This window comes from Temnothorax nylanderi, unplaced genomic scaffold, assembly GCF_030848795.1.
Source record: "Temnothorax nylanderi isolate EJ_2023f unplaced genomic scaffold, tnyl_v1.0 TNYL_tig0043_pilon, whole genome shotgun sequence".
Taxonomy (NCBI): Eukaryota; Metazoa; Arthropoda; class Insecta; order Hymenoptera; family Formicidae; genus Temnothorax; species Temnothorax nylanderi.
In genome coordinates this window covers 971032-984358 of record NW_027249105.1, presented here as the reverse complement: position 1 = coordinate 984358, position 13327 = coordinate 971032, and the positions used below count along the sequence as shown (strand labels likewise).

Genomic DNA, 13327 nt, shown 5'->3' with positions numbered 1-13327 from the left:
AGCGTGCAATTAGCAAAACGCGCTCTCTTGACGGTTGCCCACTTTCCCTGCGTAAAGCCTCAATTTGGCCTTTAATTCCGGAATACATAGACGGAATTAACTTTGTCTTTCATCAAAGCCTTTTTTCGTGCGCCCTTAAAAAATATCTCGGCCGGCCAGCCGGAGTAAAAGCTCGCTGAATTATTTGGAGCGCGAGCAGACGCTCGGGACGACGATGTGGCGCGTAGTCGACGTGGAATGTACAATATTTTGCTTTGTGATGCCGACGAAATTATTTTCATTTATCAGGAAGTCTATGTTCTATTTTTTTTCTTTGTTTCTCTCTCTCTCTCTCTCTCTCTCTCTCTCTCTCTCTCTCTCGACCAACGCGCATTAATGATTCGCAAATAAAATAGGAGTGCGAATAAACGGCACGGCAAAAACGTTCAATTTGACGTATACTGATTTCACGATAGCCCACGCACGCGCGCATTATTATTGCGCCCGTGGGAACAGGCTCATCTGGCCGGAATCAACTTTATAACAAATAAATTGAAATCGCAGCGGAGGTTCCAGAGAATATCCGTGATTTACGAGGAACTGCCGGACCGGCCACCGGATGAGAGCAGCATTGACAGGAAATGTCCGACAATCGAGATAAAAAAAAAGCTTGACGCACGTATTGGATCGGTCGGTACGGCACCATCGATGAACGAAAACAAGATGGAATGAAGAAAACCTTAAAGAATACCGAAAGGACAAAAACACATGCGGGCGTTGTTTTCTTCCCGGTTGAGGAAATCACGAGCGAACATATTCGAGAAACGAAATTAGAATTAAATTAAAAGGCTGGCCAAGCCAATTAAAACGTTTTGCGAAAGTTCAAGAGATTCTCCCTCGGGAACGGGCAGGGTTTCGCGGCGCGGTGGTTTTTTCTTCCCTCATTACGTCGTTTGCCGTCGAATCGGACGCCATTAAGCCAACCGGTCTTCCGTATAAATACCGCATAGCTGAGAAAATAGAGGAAGAAAGAAATTGAGCAAAATGTGGGCAAAGTTTCTTGTTTAATTTCAGATTTAGAAAGATTTACCTTGCTACGCTCGCTATATCGATGTGATCAGCCGAACTCGAGCAAAGCTTCGAAATACTTCGTAATATCAGCATTTTAAACATGTGATTGAAAAAAATTAGAGTTTTAATCTTAATTTCGGAAAGGCAGCGATTTATATAGAAGCGATGTAATCGAAGTGTCATTGAAGGAACAATCACAAATGAATGATACATCATCGTCCACGTCGACTCGGAGTGCGTTTAAGTGAGTTCTAAATCAGTAAACAGTTCAGAAGCCGTTATCCGCGCGCGTCGCAGTCAAACTCCATAGTACACGCGAGATAGGAGGAAGCTTAAAGCTTCGAACATTACCAAACGGTAGCAGCTGTCCCGGAAGCTTCCTTTAAATATTAAACAACGTAGCGACGTCCCCGATAGCGCTAATAGTTATTACGCGATATCGTCCGGGAAAACTATCCCCAAGGCAAGTGACTTTGTTATAAAACACAAACCGTGTGCTCGGTTTACCACTACCACCGGCAGGATAAAACTAAAACTTTCCATCGTATCGTATAACGTAGTCCTTTTGAGTACAAGCCTGCCGACGAAAATTATGCCGGGACATGCAGTTTCAGAATAAGGGCCTTTCTCTTTCTTTCATGCAGTGCTGTCGTAAAAGCAAAATTTTACGCGACAAGGTTGAGTGATATATCTCTTTTTGCTGGCATATGTATACGTAGGTACGTTTTGTTCGCGGAATATTCTCGCTATACGCGTGACTTCGTGCTTGCAAAGGATACAATTATCTCCATACTTTATTTCGTTCAATCGTAATTAATAAAAATATCATAAGCCATAACATGTTCTGCGGTAGTTTGTAAATTTTTGCTATTTCTCGCGTATTGGGGCACTTTATAATTTTCGTACAGAGCAGATTTTTATCGGAAAAGGACGCAGAGTAAATTTAAATGAACTTTTGAAATGGAAATGAAAGACAATAGCAGAGAATTATTTAATTTGTAGCTGAGCTCTCGAAGTAAAATTGTTACAGAAAAAGCATGTTTGAATCTCGCGAGAACTAATAATATTCATTATTTAATCAGAAAACGCGCGAGACAAATAAGTAGGCTAAATCAGTTTTGAAGACGTGCAAATTAACGATCTCTTTCCTTTTGTTTTCGTCTTCAAGTATATGGTAATTAAGAAGTGGAAGGCGTTGATTGTATCAAAAATAATCTCCCTTTGAGAAATGGGATTTTCCTCGCTGAGAAATGGGGGATTCGCTCGCCTATCAGCGCAAATGAATGAATGATAATAACGGCAATCTCACTTACTTTCGTAACCGGTGAGCGTCGCCTCGGCTGAAACAGCGTCGCCGACTCCGTTCTCAGCTAGGCACTCGTAGTTGGTATTGTCGCGCCCCGGCTTGACAGGTTCGATCCGCAGTAAAGCACCATTTTCATACTGGTGCACCACATACCGGGACTGGGATTCTGTCGACATAAGACGGAAGATTGAGGCGGACGTCGGCACCGTAAAAAGGAAAACCCTCGTCACAAAAGGCGAGGAAAAATACCGGCACGATCGAGGGGGGGCGCGCGCGAAAATGATCGGCGCGGCGGCAACGGGCGATATAAGATCGAAAATTGCGCCGTTGCGGAATCTAATAAAAGGGAGGTATGTGTGTCCTCTCGTATCCAATTCCGCGGCCCGAGAAATATTGAATGGGAATTGGATCGCGCGTCTGTATAAATTTCGAGAGCGGGCGGCCCGCCCCGGTTATCGTCTCCCCCCGTCCGCGCCGTCCGTCCGCACTCACCGCGAATTGGCGTCCAGAATGTTACAAGCGGTCGCTGGCCATTATCTCGTCGGGTGTTCCTCGTCGGATTAGAGAGTCGACGACGAATATGGACCGACCCGTGATCGCTCGGGCACATACATTCCGCGGATCAGACCGAATGTTATGCGAAACCATTGCGCGTCATCGGGGATCATCTCGCGGGATTTGCTGGTTCTTCCGAACGTATGAGAATGTAATATACGAAGCTCGAGATTCGATCTTCAAATTGGCATTTCCGAGTTTTTCGATAAGTGGCTCACTTGGTTCAAGTAATTTATCTATGTTTAGCAATTAACAGTCTATCGATATTGGCAGTTATCTACAAGAAATACTGTCAGAAAATAACGTTTTGATTGACAGAAAAGATACTAAATCAAAAACTTGTTTTTCGGCTTTCCTAAAATAACACTCATTTATGGAAATATATTCCTAATTCCTAGTTTACTAAAGGTCAAACGAATTAACCACAAATTCATGAATATTACAGGAACAGAATTCAAATTCTATGAAAGCTATTATATTACGAATGGATTAAGCCGGAGGTCAATATATGCAACTATTTTCGAGGAGTTACTATCCTGGTCATTGCAATTCGGTTTATGGAAGTACGTCGAGCTGTCGCAAACTGTTTGGTCGTACGGAGCCTGACAAAAAGATCAGATACACATATGCATTTCGCGAAACATCCAACGCAACTCGTTCGGTTTCCGTCGTGGACGAGTGCAAAAATCACTTGGACAGAGACTAAGAATAGTTCGAATCGACTAAGAGAAAGCGAGATGCACGATATAGGAAGAAATGCGGCAAAATGGATGAACGCGTGCGGACGAAACGGTACCGGGAAAGACGTGAAAATGAAAAGCGAAGAATCCAGGTCAGGAGAACTTTTTAATTTAGATAAAATTTTCATTCGTTTTCACCGCGGCGTCTCTGGTTCTCGTGAAACGAGAAGATACAGATTTCGCGTGCAGGTCGAAGGCCGAAGAGCGCTGCACCCTCGAGCATTCTCAACGAACCGTTGGCGACGAATTCGAAGACGCTAACCGGGTCGGAGACAGGGAAGGAGAATATGTGCGAAAGTGCGCGGACTTACGTGAGATTCTCTTGCCGTTCTTTCGCCAGTGTATTTGGGGCGGCGGTGCTCCTTCCGCAGTGCAGTAGAAGCTCGCTATTCCGCCTGCCTTCACCTGCTGTGATTGTGGCTTCACCAGGATCGTCGGCGGACCTGTGAACAAAAAGAACACGCGGGGTTCTCTGATTAGACGTCGGCTTACAATAGGATTTCTGTGTGATGGTCATGCGGCCAGGCTGCTATTTGAGGCGCATTTTGAGACTTCGTCTGCTTTAACACGCATTTCATGGCAAAAATAAGGTTTTCTTTTCCTCGCCGATTAAAGAATAGAAGATAGATTAGAGAATACAAAAAGCCTGCGAGTATCTTTTTAATTGATATGATTATTTTATTTTATTTTTTATCATTTGGAGCTTATTTTTGTAAAACATGTCTTAAATACCGTTTTTATGTACAGTTTCTATCTACAGTTTCTCACAATGATATTGCCTTCATTACATGAAACTTGCTTGACGATAAAAAATAATTTTAAATAGTTATGACACTTGCAGTCTTTTTCATATTAAATCATCCAATTTATTTCGAATGCAATAAAAAGTTATTAAATTTGCGTATAATAAAAATATTAATAGTAATTCAAATTAACAGTACTAAAAGGCAGAATAAAATTGTGGCATTGTACTTAGATAAAGATTATTTCAGCTATTTGCACTGGAAATCAAGTGATCGTTTTATAAAGAATCGTAAAGTAGCAGAAAATTATATAAAACTGGACCCTTCGTTCATGAAAATTGCGCGTTTTAACGTTTCTCGTTTCTCGTGTTAAAATTTAAGTAAAAAGTTCACGGTTGCGCTCGCTCGCTCGCTCGCTCGCTCGCTCGGCCAGCGTAGGAAAACGTTAATTTGCAAAGGAAAATTGCAGTCCTCGGTTACGCAGATATTTTCTTTCTACATCAACTCTGCTTGGGTAATTAGTCTCTTTCTCGCAAATTCGGGTCATTAGTCTACTTTTCATCATTTAGAATGGCTTTCGTAGATTTTAGTTAAAATATAGAAGAAGACGGACAGCACACCCGAGCGTTAAGTCCGGAAGCCGGAAAATTCTCGATATGTAAAAATGGCCGGAGCCTAGCTTGGCCGAAAAGCGGGACACTCCGGTTTTAAAGCGAAAGCGTATCCGCGCGCTTCCCGAAAGAGAATCGAGATCCCGAGAATAACGTTCCCGATAATTGTATCGGGTTCCGAGCGGGCGTTTGCAGCCTTCTACGAATTAACGTCGTAAAAGTCCGATCTGATTGCGCTCGCGAAATTTATACTCGTCGGGCGAGAACGGCGTATCTCTCCCGTCATCGATCGCACGGCGTGGCGCGGCGCGGCGCGGCGCGGTGGCTACACGAATGCACCGGGCCAGAAGTCGGTGACCGAAATTAGTGGATTTAGTGCGGCGGGAAGTCCAAACTGCCTCCGCCGCTTTTAACCTCGGGAATAAAGAGACGGCCGGTGCAAGATGGATGAACGTGACGCGCTCCTTTGTCAGACCAACGCCGCGCTTCGCTGCGATGTCGAGCGGTCTCCGGAGAAAGAGGAAGAGAAGAAGAGAGAGGGAGAGGAAAGAGGAAAGAGAGAGAGAGAGAGAAACGTAAAAGAGAATCATCGTAGAGAAGGGACGACATCCAGAGATGCGCTATCTGGAACGGGACTACTGCTCGTTCTAAATTGGTCTCGGAACTTTTCGATCGTGTTGATCCTACGTCGGGAAAATCGACACGTCGTTTATGAGTATTATTTTCGCGAGTTAAGAGCTTGAATAAAAAGTGTAGCGACCTGCGAGAGAGTGGACCGCTGGCGGCGAGACATATCGAGATGTACACAGCAAATTTTTATCTTATCTTTTTACAGTCGAACGTTGTGCCAACATCGATCTTGATTTGCTTGGTTCAAACGCCGAAACGCCTATTCGTAATAGGACTAATGGATAATAATAAAATGTGATTTTCCAGCCGAGGGTGTTAAAAGAATGTTTATCTTGGCGCAGTCGAGCTAATGCCGAGACGTTTATACGATCGTTTATACGACCGAAAAATATCTACCCGACGTTTACGGGTACCCCGGTACGCGATAAACTCGACTTATACTACTTGCCACGGCGCGGCATCGGCGTCTCCTTTTTCTGGGTCATTAGACATACTTTTACGACGTCGGAGTACATCACACGCAGTAAAAAACTTTTTAATCCAAAGTGCAATCGTTCCGGGAGAGTTTGCGATCCCGTGGCTCGTGTGAGATTTTATTGCAGCATTTTTAAAACGGCGTCTGTCCATCGTATCATCAAATGACACACTTTAACGGGTATAAAAAGAAGAATGTATCGAAAAATAATAGCAGTTTATCGCGGTAAACGTTGATGCGCAATATACGAGAGAAGTACTCTTAAAATATTCTTGATCCGAGTGAGAATTTTGCTTTCGAAGAAAGTGATAATATAATATTATAGGCACACTCAAATAATGTTTATATTATTTCTATAAAATTAAAGTTTTTATAAAAATTAATTTCTGTATAATTATAAAAAACAAACAGGTAGAAATACAAAAATAAAAGAAAAACATATAGATAAATCAAATAAATTATGTTAACTTTTATTAATGGTGACTTAATCTCGAAAAAATCATCAAATAGAAAAAGTACAAAATAACCTTATATAGATGGATAAAAACTGTCTTTTTTTGTGGAAGGAACAGGAATAAAAATGTAGCCGAGTAATGAGTGCGAGCTCGTCGTTTTCGCGATGAAAAGTTAAACTTGCAAAAAAATGCATATGTACAAGAGACTCGACGATTCTACAGTTGACAGGTATGACCACTCTAATCTACAAACGCAGGTCGTGGACACTTCACGCACGTATGCGCACACACGCGCTCTTCGGTCGGACGTAATTCAAGCTAAATATTATTCCGCCGACGAAGCACAGGTAATTTTTGATCGAATTGTGCATTCGAAATTACTCTTATCCGAACGTATTGTACCTCCGCGCGCAATTGTCGTACCACCGGAATTGCTCGTAACAGGTCCATTAGTCGACCACGGTCGCTGTGTACACATGGTACATGTACACGCGTGTACAACAAGGCTACGACTTACCGTTTTCGCGTATGTGTGCACGTAGGTACGTGTGCGTGTGTAGCGATGCTTTTTATACAATTTGCTGCGATTTTATCTCGTGAACTCGCAGTGTAACTTTCGCAGACACATCACGGAAATGTGTAGTGCCCCTATCGAAATGTGCGTGGATAATGCGATTGCTATTATAATAAAATTTCAATAAATATAAATAGAACAGTATAATAACAAGTCGGCGAGCTATGTTATTTTTCAATACTCGACTTTACTAAGAATAACAACGTTTACTTGAAAAGATATTTACAGCAGCGTCGGTATCGACAACATTATTGAAATGCAAATTATACACAATCGAGGAAGGTTTGCGACACCATTTGCGGAATGTCGTTTCCGAGCGATCAGAATCTCCAAAAGTTCCGCTGTATACGGAGAAGCGAGTGTCAGTTAAATTCCAACACAGCAAATACCGAGTCTATCTCTCGGCTGCAGCAGTTTTCGATCTTCCGCCGCTAAAAGTGACCGTTTGCCCGATTCCATTAAAAGTGGATGAACGGGGAAACAGAGGGATAGAACAAAAATAGGAAAGAGGTCGTTCGCGAAGGAGGACCATCCCCACTGCAACTATACTATCGATTCGATCCCCGTCTGGTCAGCAATTCAAAATGCAATACAGATAAAGCTCGCGGGGGATATAACAGTGCCAATGTGCAATTTGTTTCATTTAATTGTCTGCGTAATTTAGCCACTGCATTCATTTTGCTTCGTTTTTCGATTGTAGATGCTGAAGTAGCTAGCTCGCGTCGGTAATAATCCAAGACGATTTTTCCAACTGTTGTCTCTCCGAGAAATTCAGGAATATAATAAAATTGTTCTTCTCTATTATGCACAAGCAAGAAATTACTTTTAACACAATTTGAAAGAGTTTTTAGATATGCGAATAATTAGAATCATTAATGACAAGTTAATATCTGTTTAATTTGGAATGAGCGAAATTAAGCTAGTAAATGTATACACATTCATTGGCCGCAACCGTAAACGTATCTAACGCAGGCGCTATTAGCCTATTATATTCCAATAATTGATTTATCATATCTGACTGTGTTAGCTGGAAATATATATCGTAAATATAACGGGGGATATAATCTTTATGAACCCAATTGTGGTGAAGATTAATTTAGCGTAATTTTTGATGTAACGATTTAACGAATTAGAGCCCGAAAAATACGTCGAATATTTGAGGGTTAATTTACTTTAGCCGCTGACATTTATTTATCCGAAATTCTCCCATTCCCGCTATCTTCTCCTCGCGAATAAATCATTTTCGGTGAGAAGATAAAAAAAAAATTCGCACGAGAGGCCGATGAATGTGATTTTGACTGAAACGATAAGGGAAAAACACGCGAGAGGTGTAGGGGCACGTTGTCAAGGCGGGAGTAATAGCTCGGCTCGAAAAATATTGGAAAAGCTTGCACGTGCCCGACACTCGCTGCTCTTTCCTGAGAGACTCTCGCGCTGCCGGGTTGCACGCGAGCCGGCGAGTGTACACAAAGATTAAACGCCGGTGAAAATTAGATTGCGAAAAGCGAGGCATGCCGTCGTTGCATCCCGCGAAATGAATGTTGGACCACTTTTAAAGAGAGAGAGGAGGGAGGAGGAGAGAGAGAGAGAGAGAGAGAGAGAGAGAGAAGGAGTGAAAGTGAGAGAGTATTCCAGGGACGAGGAGAGATGCGCTCTGGCGGAAATGAAAATAGTAACACAGGACGAAGACTTTCAGGACGATCCTCGTGTATCCACGGAAAGTTATCCGCGCGTAATTCTGTGTGCAACACACGGGAAAATGTTTCTCGTCCCGCAATAAAGTCATTTGTGAAAAGGTCAGAGTCCAACGCAATCGGGGACGCACGTAACCGGGTCGTGAAACATTTCGCAGTAAAGATGAGTGTCAGTATTGGATGCATGTCGCACTATTGCCCGACATTCGAAGTAGAGTCTACCGTACTACCCTATGGTACGACGCTAGCGATCGCGACTTTTCGCGCGACGAATCGATCGCGAATCCGTATAAAAATGCGCGACGGCAATATCTTATACTTAAAGTTTATAGCTATTCGGCACGGGCTCAGATAACTTGGAGAAAAAGTTTCGCTCCTGGTGTCGGCATTACATTTTATAGCCCGCCACGTCGTAATTGAAAAAGTAGCCGATAACGGAGCAATCTGCATGCGATTTGAATAACATTACGCGTTAGTGACTACCGAACGTATTATAAAATCGATTCGAGGCTGGCGAACGCACGCGCGAACGATGCTTCGTGACATCGTACAAAAAAAAAGAAGGCTTCCAAGAGCCGCCAATAAGTACAGCAATAAATATATACGTAGAATTTTCGATCGGCAAGAGTATGGAGAGAATATCGACCGCTCGGCCATCGAGACCGTGCTGATACGTAACGCTTCAATCAATTTCGTCACGTGGTTAATCCCTGAAAGGCGTGCCCGTGCGAGCGGTACTATCGCTAATTAATATCAAAATGCAGCCGTATTAAAGCCATGATTTTCAACGAAGACCCCGGCGCGCATCGGAAAACGCGCGGCCGCTGTAGGAATATTACTGAAAATACGCGGCAATTACATTAACGCGTTCCCCGAGGGCTGTCGAGGACGAGTTTTGGTGGGCGAATCGCGAAACAAATACGGGATGCGTTTAAACGGATTCTGATATACGCCCGGCCCCTAAATAACACGTGAACGCGAGCACGCGCGGCGCGACGTACGCAGGGCTCATTTATGGAAACGAAGCGGGGGCGGTAATTACGGATCGGGAGTCATTTCGGGCTCGCCGGTACCACGGCCGAATTCGAAAGAGGACGAACCTCCATGCCGGCTCGCTCGAAATTTCGTGCCGTTCGTGCTTGTCGGGTCGATACACCGTGTGTGCAATTTCCGATGCAGCTACAGAGTCGTCGCGCCGATGTCATCTCGCTTCCACTCGCTTAGCATTGATTGTAAACGCGGCTATTTATGCATATATATATATATACACACACACACACACACACGTTTATTTATACATGCATATGTATAACGATAACGTCCGCGGGGGTAAAAGGTGTCCACAAAGGTGAGACGTTAGTAGGGGGAGAAGAGGACGCGGGATAATGCATTCGATAGGCGAATATACACATGTGCGAATACAATGCAGGTTTATCATAGATAATTACGCGAAATTTATTTGCATTTTAGTATTAAAATCCCAGGTAGGAGCTTCCGTTCAACTCGCGTGCGTACGATCGCGCTATCTCTTTCCGTTCGGCCGTATGGTAAATATTAATTTAATTTAAATGGATTTTCATCCACGCTCTTCTGCGTGCTGATACACATTTCAAACTTGGCCGAGATAGATGGGTCGAGCGCGGCGTAAGGGTGAACTTGTGTCTCATTGCTCGAATATGATGTGTTAACAACGCCGAGTGGAATCTGGCCGGGTTAAAATAATGAAAATTTTGCCGGCGCGCGAGCGGCTTCATCGACGTAATATGAGAAAACATATACGGTCATTTGAGCAAATATTGAACGAAACAAATGTAATTAAATTGATGAAATAAAATGGGAATATAATGTCGATATTTTTTTTCTATACGCTTGACATTCGTTCGTTTTGACTTGTATTTTTAGACAAATATGTCGCTAATACGAATCGACATTTTCGAGACGCGTACTTTTTTTTTATAAAAGAAAATTGAACACGTGGATAAAAAAGAATCAGCAGTTAAAGCTTCAGAGCTAAACGAAATATAACTCACGATTTGTTCTGGACTATCATCCGGCCGAGATAGATATTAATTCCAATAATAGAAGCGGCAATTTATTTTATACCATCGACGTATTATCTATAGATAAGAAAAGAAATCGAACACGATTACCCGAATTCTGGGAACTGGTTTAAACTAAGAATACTTCGACCCCATCGATTCTTATTGCGCGATTCGAGGCTATTTTCACTGAAACATTCTGATTGTAAAATACATGCGCTAGAAAGATCTTAATAAATCCGACAAAAATATTTAATGGGGCTTTTAATTATTTCTTAACTGAATTGACACAGATATGAGATTACGTGCAAATCTTTCTCAAAGATGCGATGTGTTCTTCATTTAACCAAATCGTTAAACATCATCTCATTAACTCCGATCGTTTCAAGATTTTTTAACACGGCGCATACTATTCAACTGAATCACGTTATTTTTCTTTGACGCCGCTCGCACAACTAACGAGGGAACCGTTCGTTCTCGCGGTTCCATGACTGACGCCGCACGGTCGGAAAAATTGCAATTTATTCTCCTTTGGAATTAAAGCGTCCATTACGACGGAGCTTGGTATCCGCCAGTAAGGCTGGGCCCGGTTACTTCCCTATCCATCGCCTAACGTCGCCGGCACTCTAAAACCCCTTTCCGCTCGGCGCTTCCGTTACCACCTCGTTCGTTTTTTCTTCCCGCGATAAAGTTACGCCGCTGAAAGGAGCGGACGGGGAACCGACTCCGTCGACGCCGGGCGCGATTTGTCAACCGGGGGATTATCCGTTTTCCGCGTTCCTTTAATGAGATAAACAACGGTGGCGGAGAGACGCGCCGTGCAACGCGAGGGAGGAAAGAATAATTTCCACGGCGACACGAGAAGACACGGCGGAAGATTCGTTACTCTTCCCGTGCTTGGCACCTTCTTAATTTATTCACTCGTCCCTCTCGCCGGGAAGGAGTGAATACAACCCGCCTGTTTCGACCTGACTCGTCTCGACGAAGATCTTCCGTATCCGCGATGTTATCACCGACAATGCGAATCACTGTTTGTTGTGGCGTTCTATTTCAAATTTTCTTGATGCAATATTTTCTTTATTTCTGTCTCCCTTCTTTCTTCCTTCTCTCTCTCTTTCTCTTCTTTTCGATTTGTGATTTATTTCATTAAACAGAAACTCGGAACAGAATCCGAGAAACTCTGATTCCTGTGGTACTCTGATATACATATATCAAATAATTACGTTTCGTCGCTGACCGAACCGAACCCGCCGAGGCATCCGAATCGACGAGACACGCCGGGACTGAATCGCGATTTCCAAATTCCTCGATAGGTGCATCGATGCATCACTTTTGCACGCGTGGAGCACGAAGTCGGACGGGATAGCACAACAACCGCCGCGCTTCGATACGTATGCAAAGCGAATGCGTTTAACCAACTTCTCGCAGAGAATTTCCATTAGTCAGGGTAGAGAACGACAGTCCCGTTGAGCGGAAACTCACACGGGGACGGAGCGGGCGGACCCGACGCCGACGGGGGAGGGCGATACTGGCTTGTTTTCGAGATACCAAGCCGTCGAATGATTTCGAATCAACGCGTCTGGTAGCGCGTATAATTCAATTTGAATATGTATACGGGGCCTGCGGCGCGAGCGGTCCGCGCGCGCACATCCACGTTCCTATCGGAACTCGCGTAATTCCCGCGTGCATATACAGTAGGTTGTACTTCTCTCTTTCCCTCCCTCTGTCTCTCCCGCTCTCACCCCCATCTCTCTACCTCATGTAATATAGATATTACCGTCAAGAGAATATACCACCCCTTCTCGTCACCCCGCTTTGCCTCGCCTTGCCACGCCACGGCCTTGCGGCGTTTATTTTTCCATCTATATACCTCGCTACCTTATCTATCTACCGCGGGGGCGCGTTCCCGCATTCGTCGGGAATGGATCATCGGTTATCGAGCACGTTTGCCGGGATACTTTAATCTCCCCCGCGCGAGCGCGCGATAATACACGCTCGCGCGTCGAAGATATTTTTATAACGCGGCGACGCGCCTCAAATTTTTTTACCCTCTCGCGCTCGCGCCCCGGGGAAGCTTTCAGGCGGCGTCACGAGGGATTTCTTTACGAGCGGTATGATGCTGATGGCGGCTGCGGAACGACGGGAGGGCGGGACAACCCCCCGTGTCGAACGACCGTTCCCTCTCCCTGACCTAAGAGCGTCTCCGCGAGTAAAGTCCGGAGGGGGTTGGTGAGTTGGTACGACGCGAATGTCGAAGGGCCTGCGCTGAATTTATGCAGATGTATGCCGGCAATATTCTAAATAAGTAGGTAGGTACACCCTCTCCGCAGCCGTCTCTCGCCACGCCGGATCTCTGCCACTGGCGAATCCGACCAACCAAACGCGATCATCCACCGTCGCTTTCGGCTCATTGTAAAATCGCAGCGATAGCGATGGTGACGGCGTCTCTACCGCT

At 44.3% G+C, this 13327-nt stretch overlaps 1 protein-coding gene across 9 annotated transcripts in view; it reads right to left on the bottom strand.

Annotated features, from left to right (window-relative positions):
• The window catches only part of Lar (tyrosine-protein phosphatase Lar), a 382201-nt gene that overhangs the window by 112536 nt on the left and 256338 nt on the right, over positions 1-13327 (bottom strand). For all 9 annotated transcript variants that reach the window (XM_071704655.1, XM_071704649.1, XM_071704648.1 and 6 more), the window contains 2 exons: positions 3963-4094; positions 2364-2522 (listed from right to left, as the gene is read on the bottom strand). Coding sequence is in view for 8 of the 9 variants with exons in the window: in XM_071704649.1 (XP_071560750.1) it covers positions 2364-2522; positions 3963-4094 (291 nt within the window). In the remaining variant the exon portion in view is untranslated. The remainder of the gene's footprint in view (positions 1-2363; positions 2523-3962; positions 4095-13327) is intronic.